This window comes from Setaria viridis, chromosome 5 (assembly GCF_005286985.2).
Source record: "Setaria viridis chromosome 5, Setaria_viridis_v4.0, whole genome shotgun sequence".
NCBI lineage: Eukaryota > Viridiplantae > Streptophyta > Magnoliopsida > Poales > Poaceae > Setaria > Setaria viridis.
The window spans coordinates 30,163,196-30,181,349 of NC_048267.2; the positions used below are offsets into that span (position 1 = coordinate 30,163,196).

Below are 18,154 nucleotides of genomic sequence, written 5' to 3' on the forward strand. Positions count from 1 at the left end.
CGCTCCTCTTCTCATCACAAGCCACAAGCCAAGCGAGCGAGCTAGCCCTCCTTGTCCAGCAGCTCGCTAACATATCTCAGAGATGGCGTCGATGTCGATGAGCTCGTCGAGGCCGCAGTGGACGAAGAAGCAGGACAAGCTGTTCGAGCAGGCGCTGGCGGTGTACGACAAGGAGACGCCGGACCGGTGGCACAACATCGCGCGCGCCGTGGGGGGGAAGTCGGCGGAGGAGGTCAGGCGCTACTACGAGATCCTGGTCGAGGACGTCAAGCGCATCGAGGCCGGCAAGGTGCCCTTCCCCGCATACAGGTGCCCCGGCGGCGGTGCCCCCGCCAACATGACCATGGGCGGCTACTAGGCCGAGACGACATGACAGGTAAAGATCGAGCTACAGTTTAATGGTGATCCGATTAGTTTTCGGTTCTGACACTGTGTGACAGTGTGAGTCAAGTAGTCAACCGCCTCTTGGAGGGTGTTTGGATAGTAGGTGTTAAATTTTAGCAGTGTCACATCGGATGTTCGGACGCTAATTAGGAGGACTAAATATGAGCTAATTATAAAACTAATTGCATAACCCCTAGGCTAATTCGCGAGATGAATCTATTAAGCCTAATTAATTCATCATTAGCAAATGGTTACTGTAGCACCACATTGTCAAATTATGGACTAATTAGGCTTAATAGATTCGTCTCGCGAATTAGACTCCATCGGTGCAATTAGTTTTGTAATTAGCCTATGTTTAATACTTCTAATTAGTATCCAAACATCCGATATGATAGGTGCTAAACTTTAGCGGGTGGTATCTAAACACCCCTGGTACTCCACCGGTGGAGTAACTAAAAAGGCTTAACGGCAGCTTGAAGCTCAAGTTAGCTGAAACAGATAGTGCTAGGCTACTAGCTCAAGTCTAGTTCTGTGCTAGAATTCTCCTGTACCATACTGATGCTGCAGCTAGTTATTGGAGAGGATCAAAGTTTCTAGAACGTTTAAGTTCGAAAATTGGGCTTCAAGACTGGAATAAGATCCCCAAATTAGTAGGCCCCTCGCAGCTGTTGGGTTGGGTGTCCGTGGCCTCTGATGGTTAATTTGTATGGCAAGTCAAAAGACGACTACCTCCCTAATACATCGTGCTGGAGAACGATTCAGTCATGCCGGCTGCCACCTGGGACTTGCTGAACAAATACCCATTCGTGTCAATTTGTCAGCTCTTGAATAGCATGCCGGTGTATATATGTACTACCATTTCACCAAGGCATCAACTTCTAGACTAGAATCTGCTGCATAGAATCTGTAAAGTCGCATGCAGCTGATCCACGACTCTACTCTTTGTGCAGGATGAACTCAGAAGCACCTGAAGAATCTAGGCGACATTCAAGTCGTCAGTGGGCGTGCCTACAAAGAGAGCAACTCAAGCAAAAGCAAAGTGGCCGGAGCATCCGATCCGAGCCCGCATGTGAATATCTACCACTATCTAGCTAGTTTGCAGATCAATCGATCTCCCATGTAGTATGCAGTAGTCTGTTCATCTATTGTAAAATCTCTGTATGTGTATAATGTATCTTTGAGTAAAAGTGAAATAAAAAGGTCCTTCATTCTGCATCCAGTTAATCAACCTTTGTCCTCGTTCAAATTTAGTAGATTTGTTTCATACTATTGTATAAGATGTGCCGACATTAATGCGCCGAGTCTTTACCTCTCTTTTGCTATGTTTTGCAGTACTCAACGGCACCCTATAACCAAAATCTTGCACATTATTATCCCATGTAAACCGCCAAATTGCACATTGGTTGGACACGCAACAATAATTAGGAATGTAACTTAAGGACACCAAGCAGTTAGATTTTTAACTATACGACCTGTAGCCCGTTAGGCTCAAGTTACACTAAAAAGATTCTGATACTCACCCTAGCTACGGTCACAAATCCTAACGTTTTGGGTAAAATTCAGTCAAAAAATTGAAATATTTGGTTTGGAAACATGAAATTCCTGTTTAGATTCGCCTTAAAAGATACTACTATATCTTATAAATTCACTGGATCTTAAAAAGTATGCTTAGCAGAAATATAGTTATCAAAGGCATGCATTGAAAACTATGCCACACGTCCAAAACATCATGTAGGTTTTTTTTGCTGAAGAGAGTATAATCAAAGTTTCCAAAACATTCTTTACGTTTTTTTGCTGAAGAAAGTATAATCAATTCTTTTTTGCTAGAAAAGAGAGTCTTCATTGATTAAGTCATGGAAGAGTTACAATCTCCGAGCGCTAATTGCTCGATATACTCAGGAATACCCCTAACCACACCATTGTTGAGTTAACTGTGGGAGAGTACTTGTGGGAAAGTATAATCAAAGTTGCAAAAGGAACAACACATGAATGTTGGAAAACTGTGGGAGGGTACTTGTGAATGGGACACTTTTATTTTTAGGAACGCACAAGGAGACATCCTTCGGGCTTTTCCAATTTAAACTAAATATTGGGCTTCTCCCTCTTTCCCTTTTCATCCTAAGTGCATTCTAAAATTAGATCGAATATGATGTAGCCTTTGCGATCACACTTATCTTCCTCTTCTCTCTTGAATCCATACACCGAATCTTCTACAACCTAGAACAAAATATGAGACAAACGTTTAGCTCAAAAATATTGAGGAAAAAGGTAGTTAGAAAAGTTAAGTTTAATCTTTCAAGCCAAAATTTCCAAGCAAAACTTAGTAAAATTTCAAAAAGATTTAAAACATTTTAGAAAAAAGATATTTTTAAAAATGTTTTTGAACTAATTTATGGAAAATATTTTACTAAATTTCTAGCAAAGACTTTCTCCAAAACATTTAAAAAATTTCTATTTCTTCAAAATGTCAAGGAAATTTAAAAAGGACCATCACCATTCTTCTTTGGTGTCTATTCCCCTTTTCAGCATCACAACCTCATCTTACATCTTTTTTACAACAAAAGAAAAGCTCATCTTACAGTTAAAAGGGCATGCGCCTTGTCCTGTATGCCCTTTTATGCCTTAGAGAGGGAGCGATGAAGCCATGAAGAAATAGGTTTTCAGTAGAGGTGCATCAAGGCTTTGCTCTCGTCGGATTCTAGGGTCAGAGTCAGGGTGTAGCGAAGTCATGGGAGATAACATCCATTGTTTGCCCATGCACAGAAAAAAAAAAGAAATTAAAGGGTTCGATTGGTTGTTGGTTCATGTGGGGGATACACTTGTCCGATAAAAAGGTTGCACCATAGGAGAATGGCACACACTCATATTAGGAATTTCACCATTTTATAGGCTATGCATTACTTCGTGCGTGCAGATGAATGAAAATGAATTATGTATGAGAAGCAAAATCTTGGCAGCTTAATGAAAAAATAATGAAAAAACGTGCAGCTCCGCACACGGCAACGCAGAGCGGGTGCAGCTCCGATGCCGGCCTGCACCCCGCCATATGGGCTGAGAATCCGGGCCCAACCGTCGTGCTCTCCCCAAAAGCGTCCATCCCACGCGACCTGAATCCTTGGCCCGCGGGCTGGCGCGGCCGCGCGGGGCGTCAATCTCACGCAACTCCCCTCCCAGATCCCTGTTAAAAAACCAAAACCCTTCCAAAAACCTCTGAAATCCCGGCCTCTCCCCTCCCCTCTCCTTCCCTGTCTCCGCTCCCGAATTCGGCGAACGCCTCCCCACCGCAATGGCGAGCTTCAGCCCCGCCGGCGCCACCGCCGCCAATCAGAACCCTAACAAATCCGTCGAGGTGCGTGCGCGCGCTCGTGCGGCCGCGATTGTGACCGCCCTTCCGCCTCACCGGGTAGAAAATGCCTTCTCCGGGGTTCGATTTGACCCGGTGCTGTTTCCGTTTTCTGCTGCAGGTGACTCCGGCGCCCGAAGACTCGGTCTCCAGTCTCAGCTTCAGCCCCAAGGCGAACCATCTCGTAGCTACCTCATGGGATAAACAGGTGAGCTCCCCGCCGCTGTCAGAAGCCTGTATACGGGGAAATATGCGGTTGGCCTGATAGCTTCCGCGTGCAGGTTCGGTGCTGGGAGGTCCTGCCTGGTGGGGGATGCCAAGCTAAGGCCTCGATTTCGCACGATCAGCCGGTATTGTGATTCATCTTAGCATTTTTTTCACAAGTGATTCATTGCTCCCATTAGCTAATTATATGGATGCAGAGCTGTTTGGTCTGGGGCATTTGTGGGCTTCTAGATCCCTCTGTCTTGCCTGCATTTTGTGATGATGTGACCTGTAGGCTGATTTTGTTCCACGTAGGTGCTGTGCTCGGCATGGAAGGATGATGGGATGACCGTTTTCTCGGGAGGATGTGATAAGCAGATTAAAATGTGGCCGCTGCTGTCTGGTGGGCAGCCCACAACCTTATCAGGCCATGAGGCGCCTGTCAAAGAGCTCGCCTGGGTGCCACAGATGAATCTTCTTGTCAGTGGAAGCTGGGACAAGACTTTGAGGTATGGAGACAAGATAAATTCGATTCCTCTACAATTAGCTCACACAGTAATGTCTGGTCCAGTTCAATGTTTTATTGCTGATGTATTGCATAACAATGGAGGTGCAGCGATGCAGTGTCCACGTAAATAACTTGTAGATAACCTCAACATTATTACCGACAACTTTTGTTTTCACCAACAACTACATATTTTCCTGTCCTAATGCTTACATATGTATAAAACCAAAGAACCCATTAATCGATTTGGTATTATCAAGATGGCTATCCTCGTATTATCAATCTTTTTTCAATCTGTTAAGGTACTGGGACATTAGGCAACCTCAACCAGTGCATGTTCAGCAACTTCCTGAGCGATGTTATGCTCTATCTCTTTGTTATCCTCTCATGGTGGTTGGCACTGCTGATCGCAATGTAATAGTCTTCAATCTGCAGAATCCACAGGTAAGTTACATTATCCTCATCTCCTCTGTAACTCTTTAGATGATTTTGGTTGTATTCTGGCTATACAAATGAATGGTAAGGAATTTAGAACTTCCAACCTGATGTCCTGATCAAATATGTGACCATCCATTTTCATGAAAACTGATTTATTGTGAGTTAGTGAAACCAATACTTGAGAGGAAGGCATACAACCACTTGAGAATGTCGACTGTAATCTAGTCTTACCCTGGTCAGAAAATTTTAAAAATAACAATATGCTGTTGCATTCAGTGCCTCAATCCCGTTCAGTTTTCAATGGGTAAAATGGTCCAATGGTATGAGAAACTGTGGAAGAAAATAGTTTGCATCTCAGTTGTTGAAACATTTATGAGTTCAGAGCTGAAAACTATGATATATTCTCAATCATGTAACATTTCTCATGCGACCAGCATGTGTTTTGAGTAACAGGGTGAAGGGAGTTGCAAACAACGATGAGGAGACAAAATTATTCCTTTTTGGGTTATCTTTTGGCAAAAAGTAGATAAGTAATTAAATGTTGTCTAGTTGCCTTGTTTGTTTTTTATTTAACAAAACAATGGGGTTGAGGCACCCACCTGAACCTGTTTCATCTAATCGAACTCTGCAGGTTTATCCACTAAGGCCTGGTTTGGTTCACTTGCTTAAATTTAAGCACCCGTCACATCGAATGTTTAGATACTAATTAGGAGTATTAAACGTAGACTATTTACAAAACCGATTACATAAGTGGAGGCTAAACGGCGAGACGAATCTATTAAGCCTAATTAGTCCATGATTTGACAATGTGTTGCTACAGTAAACATTTGCTAATGATGGATTAATTAGGCTTAATAGATTCGTCTCGCTGTTTAGCCTCCACTTATGTAATGAGTTTTGTAAATAGTCTACGTTTAGTACTCCTAATTAGTATCTAAACATTGATGTGACACTTGCTTAAAAATAAGCAAAGGAACCAAACGGGCCCTAAAATAATATAAGCAAATCTCTATCATATTTGCACCTTTTGATTTTCTCAGTACCTTGTAACAGGCTGAATTCAAGAGAATTGTATCACCTTTGAAGCTCCAGACGAGGTGTCTTGCCGCATTTCCTGATCAACAAGGGTTTTTGGTAACACTCCAGTTTGGTTTTTCTGTGTATTTCATCTCTACAATAGTCTATGTCGCTAACTGGTTAAATCTTGTATAACACCCAAATGTGGCCTCCATCAAAATGCAAGAAAAAATATATATGAGCTAGTGGGCTTGTCCTTGTAATGTCATACAGGTGGTTGTTTTTGTTTTGTGAAATATGATAGAAAGGTGTTGTAAAGAATTATTATATATTCTTAAGGAGCTAAATATGAAAAAAATATATAGTGGTTATTTCATAAAACAAGTTATTATTGTAAGTATTATCCCAACATTTTCCCTCTGAACTAAGGTGTGGCTAATCCTGCGTTGTTTTTATCACCATTTTGCACACGATTTTCCAGAGTGCAAAGTGGCTATTTTTCAGAGCGCAAAGGAATATCGATGTCAACCCTTTTAGAATTCTTTAAAACAACTGCTATTAGGCATTCATTTCATTTCTCATCAGCAGAGTTTCTCACTTGAAACAATTTCTCCCAATGTTGCCGTAGTAAATAAATTTTATTGACTCGGTGTGATGTATATGATATTCCTTGTTCTTGTTTGCTTGTACCTGTTGCTAACAGTTTTTTAGTGTTTTGGTCCAGAATTGTTAGCGATTGAATCAGTGATCTATGTGGCAGTGGATGAATGGCCAATTACTTGTTTTGCACGGCTGATTGATCTTTTACTTGTTTTGAAGGTTGGATCTATAGAAGGAAGAGTTGGTGTTCATCATGTGGATGACTCTCAGCAAAGCAAAAACTTTACATTCAAATGTCACCGTGATGGCAATGATATATACTCTGTTAACTCACTGAACTTCCATCCTGTGAGATCTTTTTCTTCTATAATATGTTATTCAAATATTTTGTATTATCACTTCCTTAGATTGAATATAGGTTCTTCGAGATCCATAAAACCTTTAATGTTTCAATTTCGAGGTAGAAATTTCACAATCTCACCTTGGACTTCATTTAAATACTGAATACTCCCTCCGTTCCCAATTATTGGTCACTTTAGTTTTGTCCTAAGTCAAACTTGTCTAACTTTGATTAAATTTATAGAAGAAAAGTACCAACATCTACGACATCAAATTAGTTTCATTAAATCCACCATGAAATATGTATTGATTGTGATATATTTAGTACTGTGGAAATTAACAAATTTTTCTATCAACCTGGTCAAAGTTACAGAGGTTTGACTTAGGTCAATAATTTGGAACGGAGGGAGCACTGGCTAACCAGCATAGGAGCAGTTAATTTTAGCTACTTCACAGTTCATTCAACTAAGCAATTCTAATTGTCATGGTATGCATTCCATCCAGGTGCACGGTACATTTGCTACTACAGGATCTGATGGAGGTTTCAATTTTTGGGATAAGGACAGTAAGCAAAGGCTGAAGGTGTGTTTCCCCTAATATTCTTTAAAGATATATCTTACATTCTCTATTGGTCAGAGTAGTTATTGTCATTGTTTTTTAACATATATTTTTATACGAACCATTATATGAAAGGGAATTGGAAAAATAATGTGTAGTAACAATGACCTGGTGGTTGTTCTCTGTGAGCTATTCCATTCTGTCAAAAGCAATTTATATCCTAGAATGCATGCAGTTAAACCATTTTAACTTTGACCTACATGTTTTCATGAATGAGACTGATCATATGAAGATTGTGTAAGTAGACTTGTTTAAAAGATGCTAAAATGGATGATGTAACTATTTATCAGTTTTACAAATTGGAATCGGGGATTGAACTTATGTGTTAGACTGTTTGTTTACAATAACATTTACTCATGACTAGAGGACCTTAGTGATGTCCTTGTACAGTTGTACTATCCCTCTGATCTGAAATATTTGTCATTTTAGTCTAATCCATGTAGAATAAAGGGGGAGTTAAAATATTCCTTTCAGTAGTTTGCCCCTGTTGATTACTCTGCCAGCTCTCTTAGCCCACTGGACATTTGCTAGGAGGTGTTGCATTGAAAACCCCAAATGACATTTGTTTGTAAACTAATAACAACTTTCTAAAATGGTATCCATTTTAGAACAGTGGGATTTGTTGAAAAGTCGGATTTATCTGAATATTAAATGTAAGTTTTCTGCACTCAAGTTCAGATATCGCTCAAGTTCTCTGTTGCTCAACTGTGAAACTGCTCGTGCCTGTGAATGGTACTTATTTTCTAATGAGTAGCAAAAGACCGCTAGCTACTTCAGTGAAACTGCAAGTCTGCTATGCTATATCTTCCTTGTGCTTTGTTTCAACGCCCTGTGTTAAAGAATAAATTGCAAATGATATACATGCACATTGTTAACAGATTGTTTTGAGCATTGTGGTGGTTGGCTACGAAGAGGGGAAAATCTGCTCAATAACATATCATTGATTTGCCAACAATTTGAAACCTTAATATGGAAATTTGTATGTACTGTTTAAAGGTTTACCTCTGATTTGCCCTTTTCTTTAACAGGCATTTAGTAAGTGTCCAGCGCCCATCACATGCAGTACATTCAATCAGGACGGCTCTATATTTGCTTATGCGGTAGGTCATCTGTTGATTTTCAGCATCTGCAGACTGAACTGGAATAACTTATCAGATACACATGGTTGCTTTTGATACTTATTGTTCCTACATGCTTCATAGTAGTTACCAACCATAAGTCTTTCATTCCTCAAGTTATTAGTCTGAAAGTTTAATGATTTCTCATGCTTTATTATATTTCTTCTTGCTGAGACGTGTGTACTAAAAGTCCAAATTTGCTGATCATTTGTTTAGGTATGTTATGATTGGAGCAAGGGCGCTGAGAAGCATAATCCTTCTACTGCAAAGACAAATATCTTTATACATAGCGTGCAGGTTTGTACCCTTTTTACTAGATGTCTTGTGCACAATAATTTTTTGTGTGGTTCATTTGATTTTAGAAAAGCTACAACGGACATGATAAGCTCAAATTGTATCTGTGCTCTTTTTTTTCTTCTCAAACAATTTGAACTGTTAATATGGACCAACTGCAGTTGGTTGATTTGAAGTTTTCATATGTTAACTCGGTGTAATTTTGAATGATCATTTCTATGCGGCTGTTTTGCTTGGATGATGGTAGCTATCTTTTGTTTATTCCTTGTCTGATAGTTTCTTCTTTGATCGTTGCTGTTTTGGTTTGTAGGAATCTGATGTCAAAGGAAAGCCCCGTACTGGAAAGAAGTAGTCATGCCAATGGCAAATTGAAGATTGGTGCTCGTAGACTGATAAAAAAAAGATGAGCTCACTGCTGCTGGTCACTCACATGAGTGGTCCGCTCTTGATTGTTAGGGTATTTCTTCGTACATGAGACTGAAAGCAAATTCAATATCACAACAATTGCTGTATGTGCGACATGTTAGCTGGAAGTAGCCTTAGATATTGTTCTGACGGTAGCTTATCTCTAGAATGGATCTTACTATTAGTAGGTGGCATGAAAAGCACTCCTATATGCAACGTGAGACGCTGGTTACCATTTTTGTCAGATCCATTCTGGTACTGCATCAAAATTTGTTCCCGTCTGGTTCAGAATTTAGGGGCAGGCGAAAACTTGCCTGCCAAATTCTGTGCTAGTCATGCCAAATTTTGCCTGCAAAAATCTGGGTAAAAGTTTTAGGATGGCACTTGGTTGGGTGCCAAAATGTGGCAGCCAAAATTTTGACCTCCAATTGGTTTGATGCCAAAACACAATTGCCAATGTCCATGATTCATACTAGCACACATTTTTAGAACATGTAGCTTGCATAACAAATGTTCACTATTGATAATATATTTACATGTTATGTAAAGGAGTTCAGGAGTTCATCAGATCCAGACATCTTCATCTAAGATCAACACAAAATAATAAACCTTGTGCTATAGCAGTGTACTACTCTCCTAACCACCTACAGCAGTTTTACGTAGGACAAGTTACAATAGCATACTCCTAACAATCTACTACACTTTCAAAATATCACAAGCAAGTGCATTAATGTGTCTACCTAGAGCTCGTCCAAAATGCCACAAGGTTTAGCATCCATATTCGTACAAGGCTACCATACAGTCCAAGATAAACTTCAACATCCATATTCACACAGGACTACTATATGGTCCAAAATGCCATCCATATTCACAGCCTAAAATACCACAAGCTTCAATATCCTTATTCACACACAGCGATCATGTAGTCCAAATTACTACAAGCTTCAATATCCATATTCACGTAGAGATACCATATTCACCTACATACCCACCATTGGTACCATACTTCGGCACGGCAGATTTTTTGAATTTGAACCAAGCGAGTGCCAAAATTATTGGCATTGCCCTGATTTTGGTTTGGCACATTTTGGAGCCCAACCAATCAGACCCTTAGGGCCTAGAAGAAGTCATCATAGCCAAAAAGCACATTTTTTTTTAAATTGAGCTATGGATCCTCATTGTTTTAGAAGCCATTGATGAAAGTACCTTCAGCTCTAGGTAGGAGTATATGTTCCAACATCTAAGACAATTTTGGTTGTCCAAAGTAAAAAAATATACAATTTTTAAAAAGTCTACAATATTGTCTAAGACATATTTTATGGTAGAATAAATAAAACTATTTTGATATTGTAAATGTTGGTCTATTTTTCAACAAACTTGTTTAAAGTTAGGAAATTTTGATTCAGAAGAAAATTAAAACATCTTTTATTTTGGAACGAATAGAGTAAAACAATGTGTGTTGTTTGGATCAGTGACTATTCGTCTTGTGCCTCCAAGCACGTCTTATTTACATTGATATTCTCACAACTTGTGCAATAACAAAAACAATATTGAAGCTTGAAACGACACTGTGAAACTATAAACTGAAGACATGTTGCATAGATATGTTAATCATAAAAAGTAGTCTCACGACTCTTGTTACATGGCATTGTTATTGGATACCGTATACAATTGTTTAGTGTAATGTCTAGTCGAGGGGAGTAGCCATGTTACCTCCACACTACTGATAGACATTTGCCAATAGTATATGCAGTAAACAAAAAAAAAAGAAGAGGAAAATCTCTGGAACCGGTTCCGCAAAAATGAAGCTCTGAAATCGAGCATATTGCAAAGATATCGCTGCTGCAATGGCCATCTCTTCTCTAGAGCTCCTTCGACGATGAACCATAGCCAAAATCCCCTCCGCCTCCTGATGACTTGCTAGCTCCAGCGGCAGCCTTGCCTCCACCAGAAGCGCTTGCGCTACCGCTGCCACCAGTGTAGGCATCACCACTTCCTCCAGCATTTCCTCCGACACCACCGCTAATTTTGGCACCGCCGGATCCACCAGCTACCGCACCAACACTTGCGCTGCCGCTGCCACTGCCGCCGGTGTAGGCATCGCCACTCCCTCCTGCATTTCCTCCGATGCCACCGCCAATTTTGGTACCTCCCGATCCACTAGCTGCCACACCAGCACTTGTGGTGCCACTGGTACCGGTGTAGGCATTGCCACTCCCTCCTGCATTTCCTCCAACACCACCGCCAATTTTAGCACCTCCAGATCCACCAGCTGCCACACCAGCACTTGTGCTACCGCTGCCACCGGTGTATTCATCGCCGCTCCCTCCTGCTTTTCCTCCGACACCACCGTCAATTTTGGCACCTCCAGAGACACCAGCACCCGCATTTGCACCAATACCGGCATTGGCATCGGTATTGGCATTGCCACTTCCACCAGCATTTCCTCCAATAACACCACCGACTGTAGCACTTTTGGAAATACCCACACCAACACTAGTGCCAGCATTCGTGTTGGCATTACCGCTACCAGCTATGTTTCCTCCAACACCCCCAGCAACTTTAGCACCTCCTGAAACACCGATACCTGCACCAATACCAGCATTTGCACCAATTCCGGCACCAGCATTAGCATTGCCACTCCCGCCAGCATTTCCTCCAATACCGCCACCAACACCCCCACCAGCTTTAGCACCTCCTGAGAAACCGATACCCGCACCAATACCGGCATTTGCACCAATTCCTGCACTAGCACCGGCACCGGCACCGGCACCGGCATTGCCACTCCCACCAGCATTTCCTCCAATACCACCACCAACACTTCCACCAACTTTAGCACCTCCGGATACACCAATACCAGCATTTGCACCAATTCCAGCACCAGCATTAGCGCTGCCACTTCCGCCAGCATTCCCGCCAAAACCACCACCAACACCGGCACTGCCACCAACATTTCCTCCTACAGCACCACCAATTGTTGCGCTTTTGGAGAAGCCTATGCCAGCACCAACTCCGGCATTAGCATTCCCGCCGATGTCCCCACCAACTTCAACAGATTTCGCGACATTGCCACTTGCACCAATTCCTGCACCAGCTCCGGCGTTGGCATTGCCACTCCCACCAACAGCTCCTCCAATGCCCCCACCAATTTTAGCGCCTCCAGATATACCAACACCAGCACCAATACCGGCACCAATGTTAGCATCAGCACTAGCACCAGCGCCAGCGCCAGCACCGGCATTGGCTTTACCACTCCCACCAACGCTTCCTCCTACTCCAGCACCAATTTTAGCACCTCCGGACATACCAACACCGGCACCAGCACCAATGTTAGCGCCTGCACCGGCACCAGCGCCAACATCAACATTGGCTTTACCACTCCCACCAACCTTTCCTCCAACTCCAGCACCAATTTTAGCTCCTCCAGAGATACCGGCACCAATTTTAGCGCCTCCGGAAACGCCAGCACCGATACCGGCACCAATATTGGCATCAGCACCGGCGTTTCCTCCAACGCCACCGCCTACCTTAGCGCCTCCGGAAAGAGCTGCATCGCCACCAACTCCAGCACCGGCTTCAGTCTTACCGCCTGCGTATCCTCCTGCACCGGCGCTCTTACTTGCATCTCCAGAAACAGCTTCGTCGCCACCAGCCCCAGCACTGGCATCAGCACCGGTGCTACCACCTGCACTGATACTAGCGCTCTTGCTTGCTTCAGCTACCCCTCCAGCCCCACCGCTAACTTGAGCCCCAGCAGCAGCAGCGGCGGCGGCGGCTTTAGCACCAACGTGAGCGTCAATACCAGCACGGAAATGGATGTTGCCGTGTATGCCAACACCAACTGTTACCCCACCGGCGACTCCTACAATATAAGCAAAGCCATTATATATGTTACGTTTCATATGGTAAAGAGGTGAACCTTGAGTTGATGGTTGACAAAAAAAAAGTGTGAGAATGATTAAGCATTATTACCAGCTGCAGCTTCAGCCATGATTCTCATGCTGGCGGCTATGTCTCCTGCAGCTTTAACAAGGTCGTGCGCCACGCCCTTCAACATCTCTTGCCTCGCCTTGTGTGTCATCGCAACATCATGGGAGATAGCCTTGCAGCTTTCCGAGGCCTTCCTCAGGATGTCCTGCTGAATCTTGAGCGCCGCCACGCAGTCGGCCGCGGCGACCTGGGCGTGTGCCTGGGCAACCTTGGTGAGGTGCATCGAGACCTCGCCGGCCATGGCGCTCATGAACTCCGCTGACTTAATCAGCAGCGCCGCCTTCAGCTGGACCACGAGCTTCACGCTGTTGATGATGATCTCTATGTGCTTCACCATGCGCTTTGCCATTTCTTCCTTGGCCCTGAGCAGGATCGCAGCGTCAGCGGCTGCCTGGTTGCTGGGATGTACCGGTCCTCCCTTATTGGTAACTGCCGCGCTTGGTGTCGCCTTCGCCCTAATTAAGCCCCCAGAAAGAAACAGATTAATTACTGAAGAATAGATCAAGAAGAACAGATCAATAGCACACAAGATATGAGCGATCTACATGCATGGCAATGGAGATCAAGAAGAAAATGTCATCGTACCGGGGCCCGTATTCCAGCTCCGGCTCGGCCGCTGGCTTGCTGGGCTTGGCATGGGACAGCACCGGCGTCGTCCTCCATGCTGCGATGAGCAGCATTAGGAGAACTACGGAAGTATTAGAAGCCTTCGCCATTGCTGAGCTCTCTCTCTAACTCGCCTCCGCACTCTTCTAATGAAAGGAGGATTTTGATCTGAGATGCATGAACGAGCGCGCATTTATATAGGATGGGACTCCCCTCCTAGGCTCCTATGTTTAGTTGTTTCTGACCAAGATGAGCGGCTGGAACGGTTGTGGACGAGAACATTGCTCGGAACGGTAGAGTGCAGAGAGGCAGAGGCTCTCCATTTGTGGTCTTGATTCATGCTTCCTCCGATCCAGAAATGATAGGCGTATTTGAATGGGAGAAAGGTCTTTCAAAATAGATTTTGACTTTTAATTTCTCTTATAATATAATGTCAACCACTAAAAACTCAATATCATCTCAAAATAAATTTAAATACAAATATGTAAATGCAAAATTTATATACTAAATATGCTTATAATTTAACTAATTATTGGTCAAAGTTTGTAAAGTTTGACAGAGGGAGTAGTTTCCAACGTTCCCCTCCATTTATCTGCTCTTTATGAATAGATCTGTAAATAAATAAAAACTGAAGCTGTGGCGCACAATATAGTTATGCATGCGTCTGTGTATTAATTTACACGGATACCTGTATTCAGTCGTAGAACGATTGTTCTACGTACATGCGGAAGCAAAAGGATAAAAATGGCCGCACAATTCACACTCAACAACACTCAGTTGTACAAGCAAGCTTCAGAGAGACGATTGCAAACGCAGGCGGTGACTAGCACTCCCGCTGGCCATGACGACCATGCCAGCAACCTCCCCTCCGGCCTCCCCTACCACCCAACTCGTCCCACACACCTCCATGTCATCGCCGCCGCCCCGTACGCACGTGGCGTCTTGGTCATAGAGCACCTCGAAAACCTTGGGGATCAGTCTGCCGGCGAGCATCTCCCTCGCCAAGCCTCGTCGCAGCTTCCCCGACGTAGTCTTCGGCACGCCGCCGCTCTCGGCCAGCACGACGTGCCCGACCTTTACGCCTTCTTCTTCCCACACGGCTCGTCTTATGCCGTCGCAGATGCTACCCGGATGCGCACTGTTGCCTCTTCCCTTTTGGAGCTCTGCCACGACCGCCACGGACGACGGCGACGTGGCGAAGGCGGCGATGCAGCCTCCTCTCAGCGAATCCGCCGAGCTGTCGAAAGCCGCCGTCTCGACGTAGTGCGCGTGCACGCGCCGCCGTTGCCCGTCGGTGGCGATGGCGTCCGAGCTCCGGCCGAGCACGTAGAGATACCGCTCCGTTCCGCGCACCACGCCGCAATCGCCCGTGCGCACGAAGATCGCGCCGCCGGCTCTCCCGCCGGGCAGCCTGGCGCAGAACACCTGGCGGCTCGCTGACGGGTTCCCGAGGTACCCCGACGCGTTGCTCGGCGAGGACACCCAGATCTCCCCCTCGACGCCGTCCGCAACGGGGTCTCCAGTATGTCCGTCAACGAGGACGATGTCGATCTCCGGCTCCTCGCCGGAAGACGCCAGGGACGGCAGCCTGGCCGACGGCAACAGCTTCTTGTACGACGGGAGGCTCAGCTGGCCAGTCCAAAGTCTCGCTTCCGTTCCGCGCCACGCGGTGGACACGAACGTGCAGTTCTCGGCTAGCCCGAAGGACGGCGAGATGGACGCCGCGTCGAGCCCAGCACGGCCAAACACTTCCACGAACTCGTCGACCGGTGACTTGTAGATGGGTTCGTTTACCAGGATAAGGTTCCGTAAGCTGCCGAGGTCGAGCGGCCGCGTCCCGTGCTCCGGACGTCCTCGCTTGAGCACCAGCGGCAGCGCGAACGACGGGACCGGCGTGCAAGTGGCCCTGAACTCGGAGATGAGCTCGAGCCAGAGGCGCGGTCGCCGGACGAAGGCCGCGGGCGAGGCGAGCACGCAGGTGGCGCCTGCGACAACGGTGAGGAGAAGGAACATGAGGCCGCAGTCGTGGTACTGCGGCAGCCACGACGCGATGACGCTGCCCGGGTGGAGTTCGTAGGCCTTCCTCGCCGCGCGCACGTTGTGCGCTGCGGCGCCCGCGGTGACCACGACGGGCTTCGGGGCGCCGGTCGCGCCCGACGTGTACTGGATCAGGTACGTCTCGCCCGGCGCGCAGCCCCCGTAGCCCGTCGTTCGTCCCGGCTCGTCACCGGCAGCCGCGTCATCACCCGAACCCCGGTGGCACTCCAAGTCACCTACCGACACCCACCGCAGACGCTTCAGCGCGGCGACCGGCGAGTTCATGACCGCGCCAATGTACCCCGCGTCGGCGACCGCGGCGGCCGGCCTCGTCTGCGACACGGCGCGCAGGAGGTGGCGGTGAGCCGCGCCCTGGGTCGCTGTGCCAATCTTGGACGGGTCGGGCGGTACGATGGGCACTGCGACGAGCCCCGCGCGCTGGCACGCGAAGATGAACTTGACCAGGCGGAGGCCCGGCGAGGCGAGCAGGAGGACGGTGTCGCCCCTGCGCACGGTCTCGAGGAGGCCGCGAGCCATGCGTTGCACGGCGGCGTTCAGCTCGGAGTACGTCAACGCGGCGTACGACGGCGTGCCGGCGCGCCGGTCGTCATCGTCGGCCCAGACGAAGGCGGGCTTGGGGCCGAATGCCGGCTGCCTGGCCCATACCGGGAGGTACTGGTCGACAACCGGCTGGTCGGGGTAGTACGGGTCGTAGTTCTCGGTGGACATGGCTGGCGTCGTGCCGTTCTGCCGTGCTGTGCTTGTTACTCGGGGAGCATGCGTGATTCTTGGAGATACCTCCGTACTGGTCCGGTATTTATAGAGCCCATGGCAGTGTGGTTGCTGAGCGAACGTGTACGTGTCATGTGTACTGTACGTCATGTGTACTGTACGTCATGTGTACTGTACGCCTAATGTGCTTGCATTTGCAATCATGTACGTCTAATTTTGTGGACGCATCCCCCAACATGATCGAGAGGAAGGTTGCATCGAAACTACCGGCATTTCTGCACAACCTGTCATTCTGCCATTCCGTGGTAGTGTCTCCCAAAATTATGAACTACCAGTAGTTGCTTTAAAAAAAAGGGAGAAAATATTAGCACGGGATTACATAGAGAATGTGTTCAGCACAGCGAAAGGTCACGTGGTAACCTCCAACGGTAAAATCTGTCAAGTAGAACAATTACCAAATGATTACTCTCTACTGCTTGCTCTTTTACTGACGTCCGGAAAGCGAAGGTAAGAAATTGACATGCGAGGGACGAGGCAAAAAGCAGTGGCTTCTCGTCCTCGTGTCGAACGAAGTTACCGGTGGACATTGAGGCGAATATCCGCGAGATGCCTAGGTAGTTATCCCATCCAGGCTCGCGTGATCGGGACTTGGCAGCTCAGGTTTCACAGCAGTTGCCATTGGTGTCAGTGTCTGTTGAGAGAAGAGATTATCTTTGAGCAGCCTGAACGAACTTGCCATTCCACAGAGAGCGGATTAGTTAATGGCCCGTCTGATGGCCGGTGATATTAGTGATGCGCTTTGGAGGGTAGCGTTGGAAAGACATGTCGCCGTTGATGCCGAGGAAAAGGTGGTTTAAATTAGTGGTCAAAATGCTGGATTGGTGCAGGACATCTAAGATGGAATGCTGTATATATTATGCAAAGACAAAAAGAAAATTATCGCTGGTATAGCCTCGTATCCGGAGTATATTCCTCATGGGCAGGCCTAGGTACGGCCCTTTCCAATATGTTCGTGTTTGCAGAAAATAAAAGTTTAAGAGTTTTTCCCTTTTTTTTTTGTTGCAGCAGAAAACAACGTGGTGTGGAAGTGTGGAACGCGTCACAACGTCAGGCAGGCCGCCAGCCCATATCTGTCGCTCGCACCTGAGCGAACCAGGTCCAGGAAGCCTCGACCATCCCTTGCTGGGCTTCTGTGCCGGCTCAACAGTAACGATGAGCGAATCTGCTGCCTACGGCCTACCTACCACACCCGCTCCGACAGGGAAACCTCTTCCGGCAGTTTTTTTAGGCCCGTTTGGTTTACATTGGTTATGCATAAGCAAATAAATAAATTGCTTATTTGTAGTTGCTTATGCATAAGCTAAAGGTGTTTGGTTTGAGTTGCTAAACTGCATTGAGGGCCTATTTGGTTTCACATGCTTATGCATAAACAACTTAAAATAAGCAAATAAGTTGCTTATGAAACCAATCACTCTTGCTTTTGGGGTTGCTTATTTTTAGCACATAAGCAACACAAGAGCTGCT

The 18,154-nt window shown here is 45.9% G+C and overlaps 4 protein-coding genes across 4 annotated transcripts; 2 read left to right on the forward strand and 2 right to left on the reverse strand.

The window, feature by feature from the left end:
• On the forward strand, positions 1-1,608 carry LOC117855260 (protein RADIALIS-like 3). The gene is made up of 2 exons (XM_034737570.2): positions 1-376; positions 1,335-1,608. Exon 1 carries the CDS (start codon positions 83-85, stop codon positions 356-358), a length of 276 nt encoding a protein of 91 aa, XP_034593461.1. The 5' UTR covers positions 1-82; the 3' UTR covers positions 359-376; positions 1,335-1,608.
• A 1,964-nt stretch (positions 1,609-3,572) lies between these two features.
• On the forward strand, positions 3,573-9,509 carry LOC117859257 (protein RAE1). The gene is made up of 11 exons (XM_034742469.2): positions 3,573-3,733; positions 3,849-3,935; positions 4,009-4,077; positions 4,247-4,440; positions 4,739-4,880; positions 5,928-6,008; positions 6,711-6,839; positions 7,335-7,412; positions 8,477-8,548; positions 8,783-8,863; positions 9,171-9,509. Exons 1-11 carry the CDS (start codon positions 3,671-3,673, stop codon positions 9,210-9,212), a joined length of 1,038 nt encoding a protein of 345 aa, XP_034598360.1. The 5' UTR covers positions 3,573-3,670; the 3' UTR covers positions 9,213-9,509.
• A 1,335-nt stretch (positions 9,510-10,844) lies between these two features.
• On the reverse strand, positions 10,845-14,193 carry LOC117855455 (uncharacterized). The gene is made up of 3 exons (XM_034737811.2): positions 13,841-14,193; positions 13,238-13,710; positions 10,845-13,127 (listed from the first exon to the last, which is right to left on the reverse strand). Exons 1-3 carry the CDS (start codon positions 13,969-13,971, stop codon positions 11,128-11,130), a joined length of 2,604 nt encoding a protein of 867 aa, XP_034593702.1. The 5' UTR covers positions 13,972-14,193; the 3' UTR covers positions 10,845-11,127.
• Positions 14,194-14,508: 315 nt separating this feature from the next.
• Positions 14,509-16,878, reverse strand: LOC117858809 (uncharacterized). The gene has a single exon (XM_034741942.2). It carries the CDS (start codon positions 16,778-16,780, stop codon positions 14,654-14,656), a length of 2,127 nt encoding a protein of 708 aa, XP_034597833.2. The 5' UTR covers positions 16,781-16,878; the 3' UTR covers positions 14,509-14,653.
• Positions 16,879-18,154: the final 1,276 nt, after the last annotated feature.

Excerpts from the sequence above, each read along its gene's own strand:
- LOC117855260 (XM_034737570.2), top strand. The coding sequence starts at position 83 with ATGGCGTCGATGTCGATGAGCTCGTCGAGGCCGCAGTGGACGAAGAAG.
- LOC117859257 (XM_034742469.2), top strand. The coding sequence starts at position 3,671 with ATGGCGAGCTTCAGCCCCGCCGGCGCCACCGCCGCCAATCAGAACCCT. Across the intron at positions 4,881-5,927 it reads TCAATCTGCAGAATCCACAG|GCTGAATTCAAGAGAATTGT; the intron begins GTAAGTTACATT and ends ACCTTGTAACAG. Across the intron at positions 7,413-8,476 it reads ACAGTAAGCAAAGGCTGAAG|GCATTTAGTAAGTGTCCAGC; the intron begins GTGTGTTTCCCC and ends TTTCTTTAACAG.
- LOC117855455 (XM_034737811.2), bottom strand. The coding sequence starts at position 13,971 with ATGGCGAAGGCTTCTAATACTTCCGTAGTTCTCCTAATGCTGCTCATC. Across the intron at positions 13,711-13,840 it reads GAGCTGGAATACGGGCCCCG|GGCGAAGGCGACACCAAGCG; the intron begins GTACGATGACAT and ends GGGCTTAATTAG. Across the intron at positions 13,128-13,237 it reads CATGGCTGAAGCTGCAGCTG|GAGTCGCCGGTGGGGTAACA; the intron begins GTAATAATGCTT and ends CTTATATTGTAG.
- LOC117858809 (XM_034741942.2), bottom strand. The coding sequence starts at position 16,780 with ATGACGTACAGTACACATGACACGTACACGTTCGCTCAGCAACCACAC.